The 27,791-nt window shown below is 41.4% G+C and overlaps 2 protein-coding genes across 5 annotated transcripts; one reads left to right on the top strand and one right to left on the bottom strand.

Moving 5' to 3' along the window:
• The first annotated feature begins 733 nt into the window (after nucleotides 1–733).
• Nucleotides 734–11,619, top strand: hapln1b (hyaluronan and proteoglycan link protein 1b). 2 transcript variants are annotated; one of them, XM_007241381.3, is made up of 5 exons: nucleotides 734–827; nucleotides 7,210–7,343; nucleotides 8,227–8,589; nucleotides 9,084–9,386; nucleotides 9,915–11,619. In XM_007241381.3, exons 2-5 carry the CDS (start codon nucleotides 7,241–7,243, stop codon nucleotides 10,202–10,204), a joined length of 1,059 nt encoding a protein of 352 aa, XP_007241443.1. In that variant the 5' UTR covers nucleotides 734–827; nucleotides 7,210–7,240; the 3' UTR covers nucleotides 10,205–11,619. The 2 variants fall into 2 exon arrangements, with proteins under 2 accessions (XP_007241443.1, XP_049324371.1); XM_049468414.1 differs by having other exon boundaries at nucleotides 763–827; nucleotides 7,237–7,343.
• Nucleotides 11,620–12,938: 1,319 nt separating this feature from the next.
• On the bottom strand, nucleotides 12,939–27,371 carry vcanb (versican b). 3 transcript variants are annotated; one of them, XM_022664601.2, is made up of 15 exons: nucleotides 27,236–27,371; nucleotides 26,487–26,690; nucleotides 25,466–25,846; nucleotides 23,544–23,718; nucleotides 23,316–23,443; nucleotides 22,369–22,659; nucleotides 19,633–20,088; nucleotides 17,813–18,754; nucleotides 16,880–16,984; nucleotides 16,678–16,791; nucleotides 15,442–15,600; nucleotides 15,033–15,115; nucleotides 14,201–14,345; nucleotides 13,899–14,081; nucleotides 12,939–13,784 (listed from the first exon to the last, which is right to left on the bottom strand). In XM_022664601.2, exons 2-15 carry the CDS (start codon nucleotides 26,596–26,598, stop codon nucleotides 13,705–13,707), a joined length of 3,354 nt encoding a protein of 1,117 aa, XP_022520322.2. In that variant the 5' UTR covers nucleotides 26,599–26,690; nucleotides 27,236–27,371; the 3' UTR covers nucleotides 12,939–13,704. The 3 variants fall into 3 exon arrangements, with proteins under 3 accessions (XP_022520322.2, XP_049324369.1, XP_049324370.1); XM_049468412.1 differs by having other exon boundaries at nucleotides 26,487–26,646; XM_049468413.1 differs by having other exon boundaries at nucleotides 26,487–26,557.
• Between the last annotated feature and the right edge of the window lie 420 nt (nucleotides 27,372–27,791).

The following is a 27,791-nucleotide window of genomic DNA, read 5'->3' as shown; positions in this document are numbered from 1 at the left end:
AGTTTATTACAAAAATCAGTGTCAAAGACATAAACGGCTGTAATTATAAGAAGTGGATCTCTCAGTAACAGTTTTAGAGTTCGGGGTTTTGGTGTCGACTGGGCAGCGTTGGTTCAGTACTGATTTGGGATTGATTCAGGTGGAGCATTAGGTAGTTCAGGTGTGCTGGATGACAGTGCCTCCACTGCCTCACCTCCACCAGTCCACCCACTGCCTCCACTGCCTGATGAATAAACTCTTCCCCCTGGGCTGATGTGACTTTAGTGTTTCCTGGAAATTAATAAGAAAGTTAGACTCCACAGTGAGTTCAGTTCAGTATAGAATTATGAAGTGTGAATCCAGTGCAGAATAAACACACATTTATAATCTATATCTGATCTCCTGTACTGCATATTTGTATGTATTTGCATATTTTCATATAATTATTTTCTGTTTCCTGTAAACTTCCAGCCTCTCCTCGACCTCAGAGGCTCAAAACAAACAAATAACCTAATAAATAATTAGGAACTGTGTTTGTGTTATTGGACACTCATCGCTGTATGGAACATTAAGTTAAATTAAACTTTATACTCTTTTCATAATTAATTAATTTCAGTTAATTTAAAAATAAACATTAAACTGATCTGTTTTCAGAGGGCGGGGTTTTACTGAAGATCCACAGCATAAAGGATCGATAGAAAGTAAATCTGATCGGAAATCTGATCAATGAGAGCAGCAGCGTCGCGTGACTTTTTTTCCAAACCTGTGACGTAGATCTCAGACTCGAGCTCGCGCAGCTTCAGTCCTGCAGCTCCTCAGAGCCTCCGCGGTCCGGTCTGGTCCACAAGGTAAGAACCCGGTTCCTCTAAATTCAAACTGGTAACACGGTTAAACCCGCAGACTCGCGCTTATTCAATCATGCATTAATTAATGAAGACATTCAGAATTTAGAGTTTATGAGTTTAGATTGAGTTAGTCTAACTTTATTGTTCATTGATCTGTAGATAGATACTTTATTGATCCCGAAGGAAATTTAGGAAAGTGTGAAGATTTGCTCTGAATTGTTTTGATCTGACTATGATAAACAAAGAGTTCAGAACAGAATTCACACTGTAAATAAAACTTTTATTCTTTTAAACATTACAGACTTTAGATTAGTCGGTTTGTGTGTGATCGAGTGGACGTGGTTTATTTGTTTATTTATATTTATATTTACGCTCACATGGAGTTATTTTCTATAATATTTCTCTAATATAAAAGAAAATATTTTAGATATGCTATGGAATTTTAAAACTCTATGAAGACCCATTAACATTTCAAACAGCCTTAATCTATAATGCCCCCCATAAATCAAATCCATTCATAAACTGGTTCAGACTGGTGGCGGTTCAGTGGGTTCTCACAGTGGTTGATGCGAATTTAAAGAATTGCTGCTGTTTGTTTATTTTACACAAACAAATACCCTTGTTATTCTCAGTGAATTATGAGACTCTCTGGCTCCACAGAAACCAGGGAGTGTAGCCCACAGTCTCATTAATGAAAAGCCTACTTGTGGACCTTCAGCAATAACAGAATGTTCTTATGGGTAAAGTGGGCGGGGCGAGCCGTTCACAGATCTCAGTTCAATATAGACCGTTGGTTCACATCTCAGGACCTGGAAAGTGTGATATATATATAAATATATATATATATATATAGAGAGAGAGAGAGAGAGAGAGAGAGAGTGAGAGAGCATTAAAAAGAGAGAGATTCATCACACCAGTTCAGTGTACAGTATTCAGGGTTCAGAGTGAAAGATGGTAAATATTTCTGCAATCTGTTTTACTGAAGTGATAAAAACCTTTGATTTTTAGGAAATTGTAACAGATCACTGATGAAAATTGGCTTTCTCTCAGATTTTTAAGTGAGGAATTTTTTGCTTGGGATTCACAGTTATCTTGTCACTCTGGAACTTTCAGTTCACTGGGTTTGTTCAGGGCATCCTGACCTCTGACCCCGGGTATAGAGAAGCTGCCAGCACAGATTAATCCTGCTGATCTTCCAGCAGTGCCAGTCTGTAGACCAGCCTCCACAGCACCAACGGCCAATCATCAGCCAGTTCTTCCCACCGGTGTTGCTGCCTATATATCGCTACTAAAGCTGCAGTGTTGCTTATAAACAGATGAATAGATTGCTCACTTAGTGCTTATTAAAAACAGTAAAACAATATTTAAAAAGTGTCACAGAATTCAAAGTGTAAATCTGAGAAAATCGTCATGAGAACAGATTTGGTTCTGTTCAGTTCTGTGATCTCTGTTGGTCAGTTTATTTATTTTATTTCTATAAATAATTGTTTATATTAATAGTGTAGGTAAGGTACTGGAGGAGTGATGTGGCGAGGGCAGTACTGAGGGGTCTTTGTGTGAGTTAAGGTGGTACGAGTGTGACGTCAAAACCCACAGAGTTCTAATTCAGATCCTGGACGGGGTGGACTGGAGTGAACTTACCCCATTTACTAAAGGGTGGGGGTTATCCTCCTCCAAACAAAGACATTATTTATCATATATTTAAACATTTCTGTTTTTAAATAAACACTAAATGATCCTGCTGATTTTAAACAGGCAGAAGGTTTGTATGCTGGAGCAGGTTATTGTTAGATCTCTGGATGTCTGAGTGCCCAGATGTTGATTTTAAGTCTAAATGTTTCTGTTTCTGGATAAAGTCCAAAGTTTACTGTTGAGAAACGCAGGTCGCTCCGCCATCAAAGACCCGTTATACTTCCACCCAGAACAGCCCTGAAACCAGCGCAGGACGTGTCCTTTATAGAAACAGTGTAGAGTATAAAACTTTAGTTTATCCGCAACCGGATTAAAAAGGGCCAAAAGGTTTCTTTAACATTGCTGTCTGTAAACAGACACACACACCTGAGCAGGTAGATGGGTGGAGTTTATACAGAACATTTTCACAGTGTAACGAAAAGACAACAACCAAATCATTTCCACTGTGAATCATTGTGATCTGTGATGTGATGTTTTCTCTGACCTGTGAGTGGACAGCAGGTAAAACATTATGTGGGAGGGGCCTAAAAAAACATGTTATGACAGTAGTGTAGTGAGGTAACCCAAATAGCTCATCATCAGATACTGTTAAAATCCTTTTAAGGGACTTTTACTTTAAACCATCACATTTTATCATCTTTAAAAATTATGTAGTAAAATTATTCAATAGTTATATTATGATTGTGATAAATGCAGGATTCTGTAAACCTGTAAAACTGTTGGCTGCCACATGATTCAGCAGATAAATCTGTTATATCATCCATATAATCTGACTGCTTTAGGCTTCATTCACTTTTATTTTATAGAAATATTAATATTAGTAAAGAGTTCAGAGAGAAATGTGAGGGGAGGAGTTCAGGTGTGCAGAACCTGCTGATTTTCTCTCAGTCTGATTATAAGTCTGATCTGTCTGAATGGCTGATCTTCTCTGACGTCGTTCTCCAGGTGAAGACAGACCTCTCGCTCTTCAAAGGTGCTGCTTCCTGTTTAAAGAGAGGAACTGACCCGTTATCACTGACGGATGAGTCGATTAGGGGTTATTCTGATCAAACACAGCTGATGACACTCTGGAGATGATGTCATTGTTATGGCCTTCAGCAGTTTTTCCCCGCCCACTCACACACTGCCCTTATAAGGAATGTTTTACCTGGTTTTAGAGGTTGAATGAGGCGCAGTACTGAGCCATTACAATAATCAGCTTTTGTATAATTACAGTTATAATTACAGTTATAATTACAGTACCAAAAACATTTACTGTCAAGAAACAAAAGAGGTGGAAAATCGTAATGGTAGAAGAGATATTACTACTTTTAATGAAACAGTCCTCTAAAAACTTTAGTTTGTCTGACAAATGCACAACTTACAGTGTAGTGTTTGTGGTAGTGTGTGCATGTGATATTGTGTGTGGTAGTGTGTGTGTGTGTGCATGTGGAAGCATGTGATAGTGTGTGTGTGCATGTGGTAGTGTGTGGTAATGTGTGTGTGTGTGTGTGTATAGTGTGTGTGTGTGTGTGTGTGTGTCTAACCCTAACTACACACTGACCACAGCTCTATACACTGTTGTTTCTCATATAATACAGATTTGCTGCATCATCAGAAATAGTTCTAATACGGTTCTAGATAATGAGGAGAACCTCAGAAGGGTCTGATCACAGAGAAACACAGTTAATCTGCTGTAATCTGACTGTAGTTGTGAAAGTAATGAAGTGTGCAGTCCTGTGGCTTTTATTCCTCCAGTGGGCGGACTCATCAGCATGAGCGAGTGTTTACATTGGCTCAGTTCCGACCTGCTCTGCTGAAACTGTGAACTGGAGTAAAAAATCACATAAAATGGAAATACTTCAGTAAAGTACAGATACACAAAAATACTGCAGTACAGAAACAATTACTTCTTTACTCTCCAACACAACAGGTTCCTGCTGTTCTCTGGAGCTCCGCCCCCTGTAGTGTCTCTGTATTGGGGTCAGACTGTGGCTTGTGTGTTCTAGGTGTAAACACTAGTGTGTGTGTATGTGTGTGTGTGTGTATAGTGTGTGCAGTGTGTGCAATGTGTGTGTGTGTGTGTGTTTGCTGTTGGCTGCAGTCTGAAGGGATGTGTTTGGTTAAGTGTTGCCACACAGAGCAGCAGATATCTGGCAGGCGTTAGATGGTGAAGCTCCTGGGACTCCTGGGTGGGAATAAACTGTTTCAGCTGTTTTTAACCAGTTCTATAAACTTCCTTATCGCTGAAGCCACACCCCTGCCTTCCTGTACCCAATAATACTGCTTATTATTACTACTGATATATCTTTAAATGCTCTTTTATACATTAATTGATAATGCATTATTAGCAGTAGATATCTGTAATATAGTGATTGTTTATGTGTGTGAGTGTAATGATAAATATTATTTTTATTAATATTAATAAGTTTATTAATAAGTTTATTGGGTAAAACCTCTGTAAACAAGAGGAGGATCTAGAACCTGTTGGTTCCTCTATGCTGGATATAAGATGAGATTGAGAGGGTTGGGTTTGGAGGTTCTACAGGTTCTGTATGGATCCTGCAGCAAATTTACCCACAGATGTTGCTACAGCTGGGCCTGTAGGTCCTGTAGCTCTACACTCGTAGGTTGAAGCTGAAGCTGAGTTGGTGATAAATCTAGAGAGCGGGCAGGACGAGGAAGTGCTACAGGATGCTCCACAGTTAAGGCAGGACTGAATTGTCTCCACAAGCCTCTAAACCCCTAACAGAACAGAGAAGATACAGTTCCTGTCCTGCAGTTCTGGTTTCTTGTTAACAAAATATATTAAAGTGCATTTTAGAGGCGTGTCTATCAGTGAACAGTCTCTCACCAGGAGGTGCAACACCCAAACATAGCCTCTCTTTTTAAAGAGCAGTGAGGGAAGAATTTACACCTCTGGTGAAATGACCCACTCCAGTAATCATTTACATATTGGCCTGAACAGAACTGCAGTGTCACTGTTTGTGTGAATCTTGTGGTTCTGGTTTAAAGTTCTGTAATTTCTCTGCAGAGTGTCCTCTCAGGTCTTATCAGTGGTGGATCCCTGGTGTGTGATGAGTATTTGCAGGCTGTGTTGGGGGTGGGGTGGGGGTGTGAGTGGGGGTGGGGGGGTGTTGGGGCTGCTCTGCAGAGGGAGCTGCTGGATCTGCTGACTGCAGGAGCTCCACCTGGCTCTCTCCACCGGTGCGTCAGCACTCTGAACTGAATAAGAGAAAAAAGATCAATCAGTGTGACTGCAGAGAGAGAGAGCGAGAGAGAGAGAGAGAGAGAGAGGGGGAGAAAGAGAGAGACAGAAAGAGAGAGAGAGAGAGAGAGAGAGAGGGGGGGAGAAAGAGAGAGACAGAAAGAGAGAGAGAGAGGGGGAGGGAGAGAGAGACAGAAAGAGAGAGAGAGAGAGAGAGGGGGAGGGAGAGAGAGACCGAGAGACCGAGAGAGAGAGAGAGAGAGAGAAAGAGAGAGAGAGACCCCACGCTCACATCCTTCTCATGTTTCTCTGCACGTTCGGGACGCTGGTGGCGTCGGGGTGTAAGATGGTGAGTCCTCCACTCTGTACTTTACTGTTGAGGGACAGGCAATGCTGTATAGGGACAGGCGGTGCTGTAGAGGGACAGGCGGTGCTGTAGAGGGACAGATGATACTGTAGAGGGACAGGCGGTGCTGTAGAGGGACAGGCGGTGCTGTAGAGGGACAGGCGGTGCTGTAGAGGGACAGGCAGTGCTGTAGAGGGACAGGCGATGCTGTAGAGGGACAGGCGATGCTGTAGAGGGACAGATGATGCTGTAGAGGGACAGATGATGCTGTAGAGGGACAGATGGTGCTGTAGGGGAACAGGCGGTGCTGTAGAGGGACAGATGATGCTGTAGGGGAACAGGCGTTGCTGTAGAGGGACAGGCGGTGCTGTAGAGGGACAGATGATGCTGTAGGGGAACAGGCGTTGCTGTAGAGGGACAGGCGGTACTGTAGAGGAACAGGCGGTGCTGTAGAGGGACAGGCGGTGCTGTAGAGGGACAGATGACACTGTAGAGGGACAGGCGGTGCTGTAGAGGGACAGATGATACTGTAGAAGGACAGACGGTGCTGTAGAGGGACAGGCGGTGCTGTAGAGGAACAGGCGGGGACGTGTGTTGTAAAGTTTGGTGGGGGAGAGGTGGAGGTGCTGCATGAGGAGACATTCAGTGTCCTGCAGTACAGAATGCGGGACAGTAGCATTACAGCTCTTACTGCAGCTGAGTGTGTGTGTGTGAGGCTGGCCCTCCTAACAGTGTGTGTGTGTGTAATGTGTGTGTGTGTGTGGATCAGTGAGTAAGAGGGCATGATGTGTTTGGTGCTGCTTGTAGGGAAACTGCAGAAGGAAATACAGGGTTTAGAACCGGATTAGATGGAAGAGTTCAGGTTCTGGAAAAGCTCTTACAGTCTCCTTTACACTACTTTACTCTTTAGATTTTACTAGAGGTGTGTTATTACTGTGTCATAATTGCCTTATTATTGCGTTATAAAGTTACTACTGCATAATTACCATGTTAATACTATGTTATTACTGTGCAATTCCTTTGTAATTACCATGTTATTACTGTGTAAATACTGTTATTACTGTGTAAATACTGTGTTATTACTGTGTAAATACTGTGTTATTACTGTGTAAATACTGTGTTATTACTGTGTAATTACTGTCGGCTGATGTGTTTTGTAGTGAACTGACTCCGCTGGTGCTACACAGGAAGATGATCCCGCTGCTGCTCCTCAGTCTGTTCTCTCTGGGCGGAACCGAGAGTTTGGATCAGGCCCACAGTGATCTGGAGCTCTACAGAACCATCTACATCTCTGGTAGGTCCGACCCATTAGATTCTCAACCATCTTAACAGTCCAGTTTAAACCATCTTAGACCAGTTACCAGCAGAAACCTGATCTGGATTCTTCAGCAGCGTCATTTTGCTGATTGAAAAATTTACAGGACAATTTAAAAACCTTCCAAAAGTGCAGAACAGTGGAGAGGAAAAGTTTAGTGGTTCTAGATTTTTGACCTGCTCTCTAAACCTGCAGAACCGTGTTCCTACTTCTCCAAACCACTGCAGAACCCAATCACAGAGGGGCGGTTCTGCTTTTGCTAAATGGAAAATGATTCATGTGTTAGAATTTTCACAACAGCCTGAAGATCCGCTATAAATCACTGCGGCCGATCGCTGCGTGGAGACGCCCTGAAATACTGACTTTAACCAAAACATCAACAAACAGCCAGACTCTCGCCACGACCCTCCACTCCTTTATTTTACAGTTTATCTCCTCTAGAAGATGAGATAATCCAGCAAGTACAGCATTGATTTTCAGATATTAGATTTATTATATAGTATATATTATTTGCACTTAATTTACTACATCTAAACATATAATTACACATATTTTTATCCAGTTGGAATGATGTATTTTTCTGGTGTAGATATGATAGTCTCGAGCGGAATAAATTAATTGGTTGAGAGATTTTTGGGAATGGAACTGATGTCCTGCAGGCTACTGGATGTTAATACTGAGTTTTGGAGGGAACTCTATATAATCGGTTATTACGGGGCTAGTTAATATTTTACCTGATTTTATTTGTTGTCGGGATTATCAGTGTCCTTATGGTTTAAATAACACTTTATTTTTTAGTTTTGGTTTCATATTTTGAATCATTGTGTTGCAGAATTTAATTTCCTCTTTCCTAAATCTTTAGAAAACGGGCCGAAACTCTCGGTTCTGGTGGAACAGCCCAAAGTTGTGTCTCGGCGGGGAGGAAACGTAACACTGCCATGCAGCTTCCAGAGGGACCCCTCGTCTCCGCCCAATCCCAAACTGAGGATTAAATGGACTAAGCTGACCTCAGACTACCTGAAGGAGATTGACGTGTTCGTGGCGATGGGTTTCCATAAGAAGAGTTACGGCAGTTTTCACGGCCGCGTGCACCTTCAGGCGGCCAATCAGAACGACGCCTCGCTCGTCATCACTGAAATCACATTGGAGGATTATGGGAAATACAAGTGCGAGGTGATTGACGGGCTGGAGGATGGGACAGGGGTGGTGTCCCTCGATCTGCAAGGTAAGCTGATGAACATCAGTCTTCTTAATAAACTACTGCTGCTCTAAGATATGTAAATTACAGGGTGAGACTTTATTTGACCTGATATATCATAATAATAACAATAAATAATGCAAATTAATCATCAGCAATGATTGATAATGATCAGTTACGATGTTTAAATGTAAAAGAACAGGTTAATTGCTTTATTGACAGTGGGACAAAGGGAAAGTGATTTACTGCTGATTAAAGACATTAAAAACTACAAACAAAAGCTTTTAGAATCTTCCTAAACAGGAGAGCTTAAGTTGTATTAAAATAAGACTAAAACTACATTCAGACAAATCAGATTTTTTTCCCCAGTTGTGACCCTAAGTCTGATTAAATTCATTGATTGGTTCTAGACAACAGAACCGTGTATTTTACAGTAGTTATGGGGGTATATGTTGTATTTTGCTCTGTAGAAAGTTGTTTAATCTGATGGTTTGGAGGCTGATGGTTACGTATCTCTTCAGGTATCGTCTTCCCGTATTTTCCACGTCTCGGTCGCTACAACTTAAACTTTCAGGATGCAAATAAAGCCTGTCTGGATCAGGACGCCATCGTCGCCTCGTTCGATCAGCTGTACGACGCCTGGCGAGGGGGGCTGGACTGGTGCAACGCTGGCTGGCTGAATGACGGATCAGTGCAGTATCCAATCACCATACCTCGTGAGCCGTGTGGTGGAAAGAACACAGTGCCCGGTGTGAGGAATTATGGGATGCGAGACAAGGACAACAACAGATATGACGTATTCTGTTTTACTTCTAACTTTAAAGGTGTGTTTACAGTAAACATGGTACAGTAGAAGAATCTCTAAAATTACCTTTATTGTAACACAAAAGTAATTGGCTGATAATTATATAATATTTAAAATTTTATTTAATAATATAATACACAGTTTTCTCTTTGACTGTTTTTCATCATTTTATAGTGTTTGATCGGCACCTCAGGCTGTGGAGAACCTCCCTAATAACCTCCACAAAACAGACAGATCCATCCCATAATTCATACAGATACATTCAGACCATATCCTCTCTCCCATAATTCACCTTATCATGAGCACACTGACCAGTGTTCAACCAACCACACTCACATGATAACACCTCACAACTAATACAGGGGAGGGGGTCCCAAGCTGTCCCTGTTTGTGTATTTACAACTCTCACACTTTCCAAGCACAGCCCTTTGCTGCTGATTGGCTCTGTTCTAAGGGGAGGAGCTCTGACGGCAGTATTGACTGATATTATCTGATATAATCGATTATTGATCGGTTTGTATTTAATAACTGAAGTTTTTTTCTGCAGGACGGTTCTACTACCTGATGCCCTCGTCGAAGTTGACCTATGAGGAGGCGGTGGGGGCGTGTCTGAAGGACGGTGCTCAGATCGCTAAAGTGGGGCAGATGTACGCGGCCTGGAAGCTGCTGGGATACGATCGGTGTGACGCCGGCTGGCTGGCCGACGGCAGCGTCCGTTATCCCATCTCCCGCCCGCGGAGGCGCTGCAGCCCCACCGAAGCCGCCGTTCGCTTCTCAGGATTTCCCGACAAAAAACACAAACTCTACGGTGTTTACTGCTTCAAACACCAACACTGAGCTGGAGGTGGAGGAGGGGCAGAGTCTGTAGGGGGCAGGGCGGGAGGAGGCGGAGTCTGTTGGGGGCGGGGTCTATGTAAGTTAAACTGTGACAGTGCTTTGAACAGAAGGAAATTGGGGGAGGGACTGACAACAAAATAGAAGCCCTCATTTCTGACAAAAAAGTTTACTTCATAAAACACAAATATCATTATCATAAAATAATCCACACAAATATATTTAAAAAAATTAAATGATTATTAATAGAAACGACAGAAATTCTGAGTTACAGACGGAACAGAAAATGTTCTAATATTTCTGAAATAATGCAGTATTGTTTCATTCAGAACTTTTCAGGACTAATTTAAAAATAAAGCAAAATATATACAAAGTATAGATTAAAAATATAAATATAAATATAAATAATTATTATATTCCATAAGAACAGCACACATATAGTGACCAGTCCGCCGTCTGGCCACAGCACAATCTCTCTCTCTCTCACACATACACTCATTTTTTCCCATCATCCTTTCTGGGTGCTACAATAAAGTGTTGTTTTTAGATTGTTTTTTTTTTTTTTAAATATATATATTTTTTTCTGTGGACCAAAAATCCAGTATTGCATATGTTGACATTTTGACGTGACTCTCATTGTTTATTTTTTACAATGCAATAAGCATTTAGAATTGTTTGTATGCAAATAATTTTTCTCAGAATGTTGTGTTTATATTATTCCTACATCTGTATTTTCTTTATCAGATGTTTAGACAGTGCTGCTCTCTATCCAGAAAAGAAAAGAACAGATGCACTGATCTTGTGACTTAAAAAATCTGTGAAAATGTTTAGTTCACTTCAAATTATAAAAAAAATTATCAGATTCATAAACTTTTATTTTATAGCAGATTATTGTTATGTACTGTATTTGTATTTAACCTCTGTGGATATTTTTCCTGAAGTCCGTCCAATCAGCGTTCAGGATCCCAGAGTTATCTTTCCTTTATAAAGTAAACACTTAGATTTGGAGTCATAGTTTTAGTAAATGCATGTTAAACCTGAAGATAAAAACAGGCTAACAGGACAACAAAAAAAAAACAGAAAAGAAAATGAAGTAAAATAAAGTTTACAGAGTGATTTAGTATTGCAAACAAATCTTAAAGCTAATTTTCACCCAAAGAAAAACAACAAAAATACATGGCGTGATTCGCTGCACCGCCGGCATGCTGCAGACAGGAGGCCTCTGATTGGCTGATAAATAAAACCTGGGGATTTATTAATTAAAATATAATTTAAAACATGAATTATGACCCCAGAATAAAAAACACACAGACTGCCAACAATAAAACACACATTACTCTCACCCAGCAGCCATTTACACACAGAGGGCATGCGCTCGGATAGTTAGACTCAATAAAAGAATAAACTCTATTCAGAAACTTGGTTTATTGTTTTTATTTCAGCATCAGTTTACTTTCCTCACTGGTAACTGTGACTGTTTACAGTCTAAATACACATTTAATCCTGATCTGTTTTTGTAATTTTACTCCAAATACTTTCTTTTGTGTACATAAACAATTTTAAATTACGATTTGATTGTATCCCATGGCCCAGAGATAAATAAAATTATATTAAAAAAATGATTAATTTGAATTGCTTTAATGCAGGATTTATTTTAGAACATGTGTTATTAGATTTATATTGTAGTTATTGTGTGTGACTGTGATTTACTGCATTATAATAAATGTTCATTAATAAATAAATGCAGGAAGTTATCTATTGTCAGGACTTTTATCAGTACTTGTCAGAACTGGTGATGATGTGATTTGGTTTAATAAGGCTTTAGGGAATTTCAATAAATTGTTATATTTTTTCTGATGATGGTTTTTACAGGTGTGTAAAGGGCTTTAGGACCTGCGGGGGCGCCGTTGCTTCGGTTTAGTTAATCTGGACTGAATCAGTAAATTATTATTAATTTGTTGTTTTTTATTTTAATGTTTTATTTTGGTGATTATCTGAAATTTGCTTTTTATTCTTCTCATTGACCTTAAAAAGCTGCTCGAGGGACCTTAACTGTACAGGTGCCAGAGTGAAACTGCTGAGGTGTTTAATTTGGAAAGATATGAATAAAATCAAATAAAAATATACAATAACACAATTAATTTTATTAATATAAAATGATTAAAAATCTTAAAACCTTTGAGTGTCTGAGGGTAAAGATAATCTGTGGATCACCAGGATACTGAAGACAAGAAATATTGTATTTATTGATTACTCTGGTCAGGTATAGAGAAATTATACTTTATTAAACTTTATTAAATTCTGGGCATCACCAGAACAACAGCTGAACATTATTATAGTGGAATATAATATTCACTCAGGTAAGAAATAGGTAAAAGAAGTTTAAAAAAATCTTAACAGACAATTTAGACAATTTATTCTGAAGTAATTCTATTACTGTGCTCAACTCTATATTGAACCAAACAGATGTTTTTTTATTTTTATACCTAAAAATAAAATTTCCACCCGACCAAAAAACACTAGAACGCATGTCAATTCTTAATTACAACCTCCAAACTTTCCAAGGAGAACTTAAAGGCAGCACCGGTCATTGTTATTATACATTTTTTTTTATATACATTTTTTTTTTTTTTTGGCAAATAATTTCAGATTCCAATTCTTACTTTACACTCTAATGTCCAAAACTTTTTTTTGCCTTATTGTTATATCTGACAAACATCAAACAAACTCATTATAATAATATATTGTCATATTTTTATTTTTTTAAATCTCACAGTCATTGTTATATGAATTTTCTGAAATAAATTAAAAATCTATGGCTTCATTTATCAATACTGTCTGTCATAAAGATGGCGGACGTCACAGTTGCGTACAGTAGGTCTATTCATCTTTCTATTAGAACATTCATAAAAAAAGTTAAATATGGTTATTTTTCCAAACCCATATATTTACTAGATCACCAAAAATACAGTTTAATGATAAAATTCACTATATTGGAGTTACAAGTTTTTTGCATGAAAGCAACAGGGTTCAGGGTGAACTGGGAGGCTCTTACTGCTGTAAACATGGGGATGAGCAGGAGGATGTTGGTGAAGATGAACTGCAGTCCTTTCAGCATTGTCTTCCTCTGGTCATGTGACTTTTCTCTCTCTCTTTCTTTTGAACAGAATCTGTTGTTCGGTTCGGTTAATTAGTATGCGTACTGTAGATCCAATCTCTTCAGGGAACAGAACCAGCAGTCGACCCGAATGCTAAAAACCTACAGTTCTGAGTTAAATTTGCTTTATCCTCCTTTAGAAACTCCTCCCCTCTTAAACAGTATAAAGTTACAGTATTGCAAAGTTTAAACACTAAAGAATCAAAAAAGAAAGAAAATAAAAGAAGAGAGAAACATTCAGAGTCGCGTCGTTGGGGAGTCGATCCCGGTGATTGGTGGGGGGGTCTGTGTTGCTGGTTCTGATTGGAGATCAGTGTTTGATCTGTTTCCTTTCTGCTGCAGAACTTCACTCGCTGTAGCGCCCCCTGCTGCTGGAGCTGTTATTGGGGTGGTAGTATCCTGGGTAAGTTTTCTGGAATGTTGAAGCTGCAATAAAAACATACTTTTTAATTCTGTGAATGATTTTATTATTTTACAGAGACTAATGGTTTTTATTATAATATCAGATTAATATTTAAATGCTGATCGAAAGCAGCTTACGCTTCATGCAGGTGATTAGGGGCGTGTCCCAGCTGCCGTCCGCTCTGCACCTGATGGTGGGCAGGTGTCTCTGGATGAATCCGTCTTTACAGTGATATCTGACCAGAGCGTTAATCTCATAGCGCGATTTAATCCGACCGAAGATGTGAGCGTCCTTCACAACGGGCGGCCGACTGCAGGACACTGAAGAGGGAGAACAGACTGTACATCCAACAGCTCAAAATACTGTTCCCTGATTGGTGGGCTTCTTTGTGCTTCTTTACTTTAATAAACTTCATTACTTTGATAAACTGAATTGTTACCTGTGCCTTTTTTGCAGGTGAAGGTCAGGTGGTAATTACAGGGCACATCATTCCACTGGCCGCCCTCGTGCCAGATCATCACCACGCAGTCCTCGCCGGTGGAGAAGAAACTGTCCGGCTGATCCGGTTTCCAGTTCTCATATTGCTAACAGATCCACAAAAAATCCACTTTTATATAAAATCACTTTTACAAAGAAAAACAAACTTTATAAGGACTAGAAAATTCACACCTCAAACAGAAATAAACATAATTTAACAAGCACTTTAAATACTCAGCCAAAGTTTAATATAGTTCCACATGGGGGCGCTAAACCCATTACACATCTGGCACAGCAGCCAGGGGGTTTCCTGTTATAGACCGGAAGCGGACAATTAGTTTAAAACAGGGAAAGTGATGGGGCTAAACAAAACATAATCTACTATAATAAATCTACCATTAACGATCTGAAATTAATTATAAATACAGTTTATATAAAATAAAGACACATAAACTAAATTCTCACTGTTTCCAGAACTCCCAGTACTGATTATAAACTGGGACAATTCATTCATATTATAATAAAAAATACAAAAGCTTATATTTAAGTAAGAAATGTGATTCCTGGTGCATGCTGGGTAAAGGATTGCTGTCCATCACACATCCCACACACATACCAGAACATTATGACCACCATGCTAATCAGTGCTGAGAATAACCACCCACCACCCAATAATATTAATAATAATAATAATAATAATAATAATAACAGCTGCTCTGTGGTGGTTTTATATCCTGTGGGTTCTGAGTATTGAAGAAAAGGGTGAAAATAAAGTAAATTAATATAAATATTACCAAGTGGTTTCCGTCTGTCCAGCGGAAATCGTTCTCAAACATCTTGTCGTTCAGTCCGATCCACTGGTAGTCGTGACCCAAACCTTTAAAAATATTACATTAAACATTAAATATCAAACTCTCAGACTAAATCATATCAATTAATATCAATAAATATCAATAAAAAATATCAATTAATAATCAAATTCTGAAAAGAATGAACTATTAATTGATTTAAACATATGAAATGTTCAAACATCAGAAAGCCTCAGGGGTCTAAACCTGCCGGAATTAACTAAACAGGTTTTATCATCGAACCCGAAGCCTGAAAGTCCACTGTATTTAAAGAACGTCAATAGAAAGTTCAATAACCCTTTATTTAATGAACCATTACTTCTGCATGAGAACTGAGACGAATATCGGGACGTACGGTTGATGAAGTGCTGCTCCTCGGAGGAGAGGACGCTGGTGAGATGAGCCCCGTGCAGCCGACACTCGCGCTCAGCCGCCTCCCACGTCCTCCTCTGTACCACATACCTGTAACACTGACCCTGAAACTTATACCACCCAACATCACACACATCCATATCTAACACACACACACACACACACACACACACACACACACACAAACACACACACACACACACACACACACAATATAACACTGTCCAATCTTTCCAGAGTCTGAGAGAGTGAGAGAATGAGAGTGAGAATGTGAGAGAGTGAGAATGTGAGAGAGTGAGAATGTGAGAGAGTGAGAATGAGAGTGAGATTCTAAGAGAGTCAGAGTCTGAGAGAGTGAGAGAATGAGAGTGAGAGTGTGAGAGAGTGAGAGTGTGAGAGAGTGAGAGAGTGAGAGAGTGAGAGAATGAGAGTGAGAGAGTGAGAGTGTGAGAGTGTGAGAGAGTGAGAGAGTGAGAGTATGAGAGAGTGAGATTGTGAGAGAGTGAGATTGTGAGAGAGTGAGATTGTGAGAGAGTGAGATTGTGAGAGAGTGAGAGTCTGAGAAAGTGAGATTGGATACTCATCACACACCGGATACTCATCACACAGGATACTCATCACACACCGGATACTCATCACACACCGGATACTCATCACACACCGGATACTCATCACACACCGGATACTCATCACACACAGGATACTCATCACACACCGGATACTCATCACACACCGGATACTCATCACACACCGGATACTCATCACACACAGGATACTCATCACACACCGGATACTCATCACACGCAGGATACTCATCACACACCGGATACTCATCACACACCGATACACCGGATACTCATCACACAGGATACTCATCACACACCGGATACTCATCACACGCAGGATACTCATCACACACCGGATACTCATCACACACCGGATACTCATCACACACCGGATACTCATCACACACCGGATACTCATCACACACCGGATACTCATCACACACAGGATACTCATCACACACCGGATACTCATCACACACCGGATACTCATCACACACCGGATACTCATCACACACCGGATACTCATCACACACCGATACACCGGATACTCATCACACAGGATACTCATCACACAGGATACTCATCACACACCGGATACTCATCACACGCAGGATACTCATCACACGCTGGATATTCAGGTTCAGAGTTCTTACCTCGTTCACACAGAGAACCCGAGTAGCTTGGCAGACAAACACAGCTGAAGGAATCGACTCCGTCCAGACAGGTGGCGCCGTTACGACAAGGGTTAGACTGACATTCATCAATATCTGCAGGAAGTAAAAATGTTAAAAACTCAAACTAAAATACTTCAGACCCAAATTAAACAACACCAGAATCAGCTGGTTTAAATCGTACCGGTCTCACAGCGATCGCCGCTGAATCCGGCAGCACAGAAACACCGATCTTCACCGTTAGAGACACAGGTTCCTCCATTTTCACAAATATTTACTCTGCACAAATCTGGAAAAATATAATAAATTAGAACCACAACTATTGTTACACAACTGTATTATACACACTTCAATATCTTCAGTTATATTTTACCCAAATCATATTTTCCCAATATTAAACCATTCCAATTCCACATTATTTCTACTGTAGCAGACATGTCAAAAGCCAAAGGACGGTATCGTGTTCCATGACTTTTGCCATGTCACATGTAATCTAAAGATCACTGCCCTGTGGGACATGTGGGCGGGGTCTCCTGCACTGAATGGGGGTGTGATTTTAGTTTGAACAATTCTAACCAGAAGCCGTCTCCATCAGCCCTCCCCTCACTCCACCTTCCCCCGTCCACTGTGGTCCTAATATTATACAGGTACATGTTACACTTCGGAATAAGGAACATTTTTTCTTTAAAGTAATGAAATAAACCAGTTCTGCTTAAAAAATATTTAAATTTTCTAACCTTTAAAAAACGCTTTTATTGTGTCAATTTCTACCTCTGCAGCTTCTCTCAGGTTTAACTGTGCTACAGGTGAGGATGATGTTTCCATGTGTACTTTGGTACGTGGATGCTCACAATATGCAAATCAGTCAATCAATAATACCACCCCCTGCTGACGTTCCACCATCTGCACCCACTAATCAGACCTCACTACAACTCCCATAATTCACCTGGCCTTATCATAAGCACACAGCGCCTTCACAATCAACCTCACTCACAACTAATGCAGGTGTGGATGTTCCCAAACTATTCCCTAAGGTAACACTAGCTAATGAACTCACACGCTGCTGTCCCATGACTTTAGGTATTTCAGTGTACGAGCAAACACTGTGATACTCTACCGGACCCGTCCCGATCCACTGCTGTCCCGTTATCAGTCCCGTTCTCCTCCACCCGTCCCGGAGGTGCAGCTTCTACTACTGATGGACTCTCAGCATCATCATACTCCTCCTCCAACCCGGTGGGTTCTGCAGAGTCTTCTGTAAAAGTCGGTTCGTTGGCTGAAGTTGGCTGTGATTGGACGGCTGCTTGATTGATCACTGTATCTGTAAAATTTGAACTTTCTACACCATAAAGCTCAGTCTGATTATCAGAAACCTCCTGGATGAAGACGGAAACAGAACTGGTCCGCTGTTCTTCTCGAGGAGAATGAGGCGGTGAGTCAGTCGGACCTGTAGAGTCAGTGGGCTCCGGTGAGGCAGTGAAGAGAAGGGATGAGGGAGTAAAGGCAGGAGACCGGCCCGGTTCTGGTTGATGTGAATCCAGCTCTTGTGTGAACCCGTCCTCAGATCCTGTGTACGGCTGTCTTTCTGTGTCCACAGTTCTGGGATCAGTAGTAGCTGTTGTTGGTAGGATGTGATGCGTAAAGCCTTGCTGCAGAGGTACGCCATCATCGGCTGTGGGGTGTCCTCCAGAACCATCATCAAAACTAGAGGTTCTGTGGATGGACCCGTAGATGGAGGTTTGGTCCAGTATGAACTCTGTGGATAGAGTCTGAGGACTCTCTGAAACTGGGACAGTTTGTGAAGAATGAAGTTCATCCATCACTACAAATGAGGTCATCACTTCTATCTTAAACAGGTTCTCCTCACTTGCTATTGGACTCGCTGTTTCAAACTGGTCTCCTCTCGCCTCCTGAGTTACATCCACCTCGGGTTTCAGTTGGAGCTCATGTCTCCCATTGATGAAGGTCAGAATTGGGTGTGTGACGGCAGAAGATGTAGAGAATCCGTCCCCAGTTTCCAAACCGATTCCTCCTCCAATCAGCCCCGCTATGTGATCAGCTGTAAAAAACAACCAAAAAATCAACGAAAACACACACACACACACACACACATACACCATTCACACCTGGCATAAACCTGCATCCTGGGTGATCTGATTATGATGAACAAATACAAAAGTACAGGTGTGAACGGAATACTGCATGTCTTGAGGAGCATCGGCAGAACGTGTGTAATAACTGCTGTACCACACCATCCACCGCACACATTAACCACGCCCCCTCCCCTGTCAGAACATACAGAACAACCACAACACCACACCACCCACACGGGTCAGCTGAGCACGCTACAATAACAAGCTAATGGATAAACGCACAAGCCAACGTTACGTTAATGAGGTTCTGCAACCAGTGGCACCATCATTCCTGAACCCACACTCCGCTCTCTATTCCAGCAGGACAATGTTCATCCACACACTGCTGCTGCTGCTGCATCTCAAGAGCTTCAGGTCTTGAAGACACTGCAGATACTGAACCATGTGCAGCTGCTGTATCTCCAGATCTATCCCTGATTATAGAAAATGTGTGGGATGTGTTTCTATTGGACGCTCGATCAACACTCCTATATCCCTACCACACAATCTGCAGCTACTGTGTATAGAGAATACTGGATTTGCATCGTTACACACGTCTGTATGTGTAGCTTAATTAAAATATAATCATTAACTGATCCTGGTAACTTTTTTCTTTCTTAAGAACAGCAGTACAATCCCACACTTCCTTCTTGGTGCAGATATTTTTTAAACTGAATGTAAACAGTTTTATTTCATATAATTTAGCAGGTAATCTGGGGCAAAGCACAGAGAGTTCATACCACTTTTACTTTTCCCTTAATAAACAAAATATAAAGACCTCTAATCTGTTTGTGAATGATCTTACCTGATACATTATATGTCATATCCACTACGATGACGCTAATAGGAGGTCCAGAGTCAGGTCCATGATCCCCTGTGCCGGATTTTGGGATTTCTTGTTGTGAGGAATGTAACGGGGGGGAGCGCTCTGCGGTCGTATCTACTGTAGCTTCATCAGTTCTGCTTCCAAGTGTTTCTGCTGCATCTTTCCCTTCAGGTAAATCCTGCTTGTCTTCTTTATAAACTACGGCGAGCTTCGTTGGGTCCTGTGGCTCTTTGGTAGCACCTTCTCTGCCGCCCCCTTCGTCTGCAGTGATGTCCAGATGAGGAAGCATGCTCTTCATGGTGGGCAGGGGGGGCATGGGGGTATCGACGGGGTGTCTGTGAGGTGGCAGCGCCTCCACTTGGTTAATAATCTGGTCGATGGCCTCGTGGTCGGAACCGGGGTCCGTCTCTGTAGGGGTGGCTGTGGGATCCGGTCCTGAGGACACAAAGTGGAAATGTTTAATTAGAAGATAAAATTGGCTTTAATAATAAAACCTGATCATTTAGATGAAATAAACACTGACCTCTGAATAAAACCCACAGTGCTCTGAAACAGCCCTGGTTTAACTGGTTGACCAGCTGATATTTACCAGTTTATGATACAGTATGATTCTGAGTGAGTTTGATGGTTTAGCTGATCTACAAGCGTCAGCAACTCGACCCGGACCAGAAAAGACCAAGGTTGAGTTTTCTGGTTGATGTTGTTGGTCGAGTTGCTTGTTCTTGCTGGTTATGCTGGTCACTCTGCTTGGTCCTGCTGGTCATTATACTGGTAACTTCAGCTGTATGTTTTTATCAGTTTCTTAACTACCTACTCACCATCCAGAGAGCTCACACCATCTAAAACAGTAACCAGCAGAAGCTGGTGTTGATTTTTCAGGTGATTTGTGTTTTGATTATTAGCCCTGTCAGTGGGAAACACTGAATGTAGAATGTAGAACCCTGCCCCCTCCACAACACCCCGCCCCCATCATTGGTTTCTTCTCTATCGCTCTCTCCACAGTGAGTGCAGGTCTCTCGGCCGCTCTCTCTCTCCGGTGTGGAGCCAGATGTTCCACATTAGGGACGTGTCCTGGTTTTAGAGGCGATGATGTAAAACATGAGGCACTTTTTCCCGTAAACTCGACTGATCCACCAACAGTTCTGTTCTCCGGTTCCTGTTTGGACCCGGTTCTCAGGTTCTAAGTGCTGTTTAAGATCATTGATCATGTCTCTCTATAAATTTAAATATGTAAAAGCATTAGACATTTACCCAGCATGCACCTCTGTTCTCTCCAGGATTATATTTCAGTGCTCTGTGGGAGACGGCAGTTTAACTGGGCGTCTGAAAGAATTTCTTTCAAAGGTTTTCTGGAAACAAATTACAGTTTCCTCTAAAAATGACACCAGAACCTTCAGGGGGATTCTGTAAATAACTGGACTGAGATCCAATCTCTGCTGTTCTGCTGCTCAGACACAAGTTTTGAGGTTAAAGAGCAAAAAAACAAAAAGAACAAAACATAATGATAAATCATTTACTTACAAATATCTGATCCATAAAAATCACCCTCACCATTATCATCACCATCACCCTTACCACCCCCCTCTCACTCACCATCACCATTATCATCAACATAAGTACCATCACCCTCACCACCCCCCTCCCACTGGGGGGGGGGGGGGGGGTTGGTGTCAGGATTCAGAAGTTTCTGGAACTCTGTTAAAACTGGAGTAGGAGGTGAGGAGGATGTACTGAAGCCGGGTTTAGAGGAGCGTCTGGACCGAGTCCGAGCTGCAGGGAGACGGTGCTGAAGGATAACGGATCTCCGGGGAGAATCTGATCCCATTTCCTCCCAGAAAAAGGGGAAGAGTTCAGACCCGGAATCCCAGCTGCAGTCCGAGAAACCTTCACTTACAGCAACGACCCACTTTCACAAAACATCACACACAGAACCACAGACACACATAAACACCTACTCACAGAACCACAGACACACAGAAACACCTACTCACAGAACCACAGACACACAGAAACACCTACTCACAGAACCACAGACACACAGAAACACCTACTCACAGAAGCACAGACACACAGAAACACCTACTCACAGAAGCACAGACACACAGAAACACCTACTCACAGAACCACAGACACACAGAAACACCTACTCACAGAACCACAGACACACAGAAACACCTACTCACAGAACCACAGACACACAGAAACACCTACTCACAGAACCACAGACACACAGAAACACCTACTCACAGAACCACAGACACACAGAAACACCTACTCACAGAACCACAGACACACAGAACCACATACACACAGAAACACCTACTCACAGAACCACAGACACACAGAACCACAGACACACATAAACACCTACTCACAGAACCACAGACACACATAAACACCTACTCACAGAACCACAGACACACAGAAACACCTACTCACAGAACCACAGACACACAGAAACACCTACTCACAGAAGCACAGACACACAGAACCACATACACACAGAAACACCTACTCACAGAACCACAGACACACAGAACCACAGACACACAGAACCACAGACACACAGAACCACAGACACACAGAACAACCTACTCACAGAACCACAGACACACAGAAACACTACAGGCATCTGTTTAGTGAAAAAATGTTTTTCTTTTAAAATATAATAAAATATGTTTTTTGGTTCTTCGGGTAAAGAAGGGTAAACAAAACCTTTAAAGCAGAACGCGCCGAGCCGCTCAGACGGAACCGGGAACCCCGTCTGGTTGATGAAGAGGTACCTGGTCCGGACCCCCAGCTGGCCCCGCCCGCACTGCACCCGGGGAACGGAGACGGGATAGCGGGCGCTGCCGTCCGACAGCCAACCGAAATCACAGCCGTCCAGACCCGCCCTCCACGCCGCGAACAGCTGACCCGGCGACGCCAGAACCGCCCCCAACCGCTCACACACACCCACTGCCTCCTGCAGAGTTAACCCCGCCCTCGAGCCGTAAAACACTTCACCTGTTAACACACACACACACCGTAGTCACAACACACACACACACACCATACACACACACACACCACACACACACACACCATACAACACACACACACACACCACACACGCACACACACATAGAGAGTGAAAGAGAGAGAGAAACACAGATCAGAAGAACTTACAATACAGTACCTTAAAATAGCATATTTAAATTAGGCTTTCTGGACATATTGTTTATATATATTTACATATAAATTTGTTTTATTTTTATAATCCAATTAAACCTGCTTACATACTACAACCCTGAGCTGAATATAAAACAGATGATATATAACACAGCCGGTGGGAACGACTACACAATGATGGTGAGTAAAGGGGTGTCCAATATGCTAATAAATGGTCTCAGGAGCCAATGGGAAAGGTCCACACCCCAAATATAAGGCAGGTAAATCTATCAAGAAATTCTTGGAAAGACCAGAAGTGTATGTGGCCATGTTTTAAACCCCCAAATTCTGATTATATAAAACGATACTTTTAGAATAAATCTATAGAAAAGGTCCTGTTTATTGGAAACATCATCAGCGGATTGGCAAAATAATTTTCAACACTACCCCAAGAGATTAAGGGTGTGAGTAGTGATTGGTTGGTTGAGAGCAGTTCCCAGAATTCCCCTCACCTTCCAGTTTATCCACATAGCAGTACACATCGTAGGTTTCCGTGGGATTTCTGAGTCCGTAAGTTCTGACGCCCGGCTTCCCCATCTTGTCTCCGTGGCATCCGTCTCTGGGTCGGGTAATCGGGTACCTGTGGAGTCCAGGTTTATTAAAATCACCTGTTCTGTTGTTCTAATTAACGTAATTAGTAGGAAAATCAAAAAAATATCTGATCTGTATTAAATTCATACCGGACAGTTTGGTCAGCCAGCCATCCAGCATCACACTGGTCAAATCCGTCTTCGAAGGCGGCGGTCAGCTGGTCCGCGGTGGCGATGGTCGCGCCCACGTCTCTACAGGCTCGTCCAGCTCCTTCAAAATCCAGATTGTAGCGGCTGGTGTTCGTCCGATAATGAAATACAACACCTGTGAAAACAATGACTCTTTATGTAAATGAATGCAGACAGGTTTTCCGTTCATTACCGGGTATAATCTGGTTTAATGTGGTATAATCTGGTTTATATGCTCCTGCTGAGTCCTTTAAATAAACACAAACAATATTTAATCAAACATTTGTTTAATTTTAAAGGATTAAATTAATTAAGATTAATTAGCTCTACCTTAAATTAACCCGGTAATGAAGTTGGTGTAACGTGAGCTGATATAGTAATTGATAGGATAAGAATAGTGTTATTATTAAACATGAGGATTAAAGAATATTTTCTGATTCAGCTTTACTAGAGGAAACAGATGAGATGTAGATGAGCTCTGAATTCTGGAGGCGTTTATGAATATTTATGAGGCTCGTCTGTGATGAAGGCTGTCTTTATAACCAAGTTTGGAACAGCCGGCTATTGTTAAACTCAAACTCATAATCTAATATATATCCTGATAATCACACAGTCATCCCTTACTACTGCAGCATTTACATATTTCTATATTAATAAATCATCTATAGTTTAATTAAATAATCAGATTTGTACGGAAATCAGATAATGGACAGAATAATAACCGAATATTTTATGCCTATACACTCTAAAAAACAGAGGTATGATATGAGTACTTTTTGGTTCTTAAAGGTACACTCAAAGGTACAATATTGGTCTTTATAGGGTCAGATTTGTTCTAACAGCAATAAGTACAGATTTGTACCATTTAACCTGCAGCCAAAGGGTACATTCAGTATTCTGCATCACTGTACTAATAAACTATATATATATTTTAATTGCACATTTTTATTTGAAAGCCAGACAATTTTGGATTATCAAGTTTTTGAGCCATATATAGTTGATGATAATGTTTATAATCTTTACTATCTTTATTGCCTTAAAAATATGGGTACAAAAAAGGACTTTTACTGAAAGGTACTTTTTTGTACCTCAATATAAGGTACAGCCCCAGCGACAAGCTTTTTACTCTTTTCTCTTTTAAGTACAAATCTGTACTTACTTTTCTTAGTGTGTATTAACATGCATGTCCTCAGTCACATGACTGAGATAGCGCCCCCTATAGGTCACTGCTCAGCTGATTTTCTGTCAGTTTCACAGCAGAGCATTCAGGTGTAAAATAACATTCTGGTGCAAGCCACGCGGAGTCTGTGTATATATGTCTATGACATTATCAGTACACAGATGCGCTCTGAGCTGAAGCTAGCATTATGGGATGTAAACAGTGGTTTAATAAGCTTCTTCTGCACTTTTTAAGTTATTTATGCCTCGTTTTAAATGTCAGGGCTCTCCGGATTCTAGTAAGGAGGTGTGGAGCTACTTTGAGCTAGATAACAGTGTAAAAAGTGATTTATCAGGGTAAATTATGCCCCGTATCTCCCAGTCTGAAGGGTGTTTGGACAAACTGTTAAAATTTCTGGATCTCGGAACACTGTGGGAGAACGGAGGTGTGCTATTCATCAAAGTACTTTTTTTTTTTAATCATGTTTTTACTACAACAAAAGTCCATTTTACACTGGAGTTCTTCTTTAACAGCAAATAAAATGTTTATCAATTCTGACCTGAAATTGGGCTACACACACATATATATATATATATACAAATAGATAATAGATAATAATAGATAATTGTGCATTATGATTCCAGTCACTGAAAGTGAGACTGGCTTTAAATGATAAATATTAATAATAATATCAGGAAAGAGTGATTAATCTGGTGGTTCTGACCGGACACGCGCAGCGGGACGCTGATCTGAAAGTCCTCCAGCCCGCGCAGAACCTCGCAGCGGTAAAGTCCCGCATCACTGGCCCGCAGTCCGGTTACCGTCAGAGACGCGTGCCCCCGCTCCTCAGCTCGCTTCGGTACCGAAACCCGGCCTCGGAACTCCGGCCCGGTTTTAATCAACCCGTTCTGAGACACCAGAACCGTCAGCTCGGTACCGCCGTCCAGTTTAGTCCACTTGATGCGGAGCGAGTCTACTGGGCCCGGGCTGCTGGGTTCCGGTTCGGATCGGGTAGAAAAGTAACAGGGCAGAACCGCCGTCTGTGCCAAAGAACCCCGAACCGTAGCCGAACCCGGACCCGTCCTTACCGCCTGCGGGCTCGAGCCTGAACATAAAAAATATTAAATTCAGTAATTACAGATTTATCATTCAGTAATTACAGATTAATCATTCAGTAATTAAAGATTAATCAATTATAAATCACAGATTAATCATTCAGTAATTTAGTAACTACACATTATTAATTTAATAATTTAGGGATTTAAGATTAATCATTCACTATTCATTACTGTGGAGAATTATTTTTAATATTTACTGAAAACCCAAAACATTAAAAACAGCATGGCCAGATTAAACTGGTTAAACTGGTTTAGCCCTTGATCAGTACAGGGTGAGTTTGATGGTTTGACTGGTTTATAAGCGTAATGTACATAAACCAGATAAACAACCAGTATAACCCATCAAACCAAACTGGTTGACCAGTATAACTGAAATCACACACTTTTCTTGTTGAGAGCTGGTTAACCAGTATAATCCTGCCCACCTTAACCATCAAATACCAGTTTAGACCATCAAAGACCAGTTTAGAACAACTAAAACTGGTCCTGAACTGTAATGGTTAATCCAAGTATTTATTAATCGGATTAGTTTCACTGGGAGGAATTTATTAATATTATTTTATTATCAAACCAAACTCTGCAGATTCTGGATTTTTACAACTTGACTAGAACTTAAGTAGAACTCACCCTGCTGGGTCAGAGCACCGCAGACAGACAGCAGCCAGAAGATGCGCCTCATCTCCACCACTATCTCCATCCTGCAGAACATCAAAGCCTTCTGATCACACTGAGAAACCATCAGCCGGAGCGCCGCCTGTCCTCCACTTAGTGAAATTACACCGCCGCGCTGCTGGGTCACATTTCAGGCGTGTTCTGAAAAGTTCTGAAATGCTGAACCAGTTAAAGAAAAATATAAAAAACGCTGCTAATAAACCGAATCCTGATCCGTATTGATCCGCGTTAATCATCAAAAACGGCGAGCTTTATTTTTGAATTAACACTTTTATCCACAAACTGATCCAGACGGAAAAAACGGGAGAGGAGAACTTGAACCCGAACCTGAACATTAAACACTGAGAGAACCGAACCGGGACCTTCTCTGCAAATTTAACATAAACCAGATCTCATCCGAACTGAAGAACCAGCTCCTGTTCAGGATCCGGACGGACTGATGGACAATAACTCTAATCTGCTGTTTTCTTGTGCAGAAGAACCTTCACTAGAACGGTTAATCCAGAACAGTTTAGAATCGGAGCCGGTAAACGTGTTCAGAGTTCGAACTCCCTCACAGATAAACAGATTAACACCCACAGAACCTTACAGAACCTAACCGAACCTTACAGAACTTAAGCAGCCAACACTAAGATGTGGACAATAATAATAATAACAATTATAACAATAATAATAAAAAGAATAATAATAATGGTGGTTCTGACCCGGTTCCAGAGCTGATCCACGAAACCCTGAGTAATCTCTCCTGAAGTTCTAGCTCCCTCTGATTCCACCGACAGACAGGTAACCAGTAAATCACCAGTTCCACTTCAACCCAGTATACATCCAGAATTCAGTCACTGAAAAGAGCAGCGACCACGCCCACCGCGGGCTCTCCTTCCTTAACCACGCCCACTGCGGGCTCTCCTTCCTTAACCACGCCCCCAACCAAAGATTCAGAACCACAGAGCTCTATTAGATTACATTATTAGTTTATGAGTTATATTATAGGTATAGAGTAGCGTAGTTTACTGTAGTGTAGTGCAGAGTAGTGTAGTCTAGTGTAAGTGTACTGTAATGTTGAGTGGTAATGTAATGTAATGTAGGGTGTAGTGTTGGGTGTATTGGCGGGTGTAGTGCTGGGTGTGGTGGAGTGCTGGGTGTTTTGGCGGGTGTATTGGCGGGTGTAGTACAAGGTGTGGTGGCGGGTGTAGTGCTGGGTGTAGTAGCGTGTGTGGTGGCGGGTGTAGTGCTGGGTGTATTGGCGTGTGTAGTGCTGGG

Source organism: Astyanax mexicanus, chromosome 20, assembly GCF_023375975.1.
Source record: "Astyanax mexicanus isolate ESR-SI-001 chromosome 20, AstMex3_surface, whole genome shotgun sequence".
NCBI classification, from domain to species: Eukaryota; Metazoa; Chordata; class Actinopteri; order Characiformes; family Acestrorhamphidae; genus Astyanax; species Astyanax mexicanus.
This window is presented reverse-complemented; position numbering and strand designations above follow the sequence as displayed.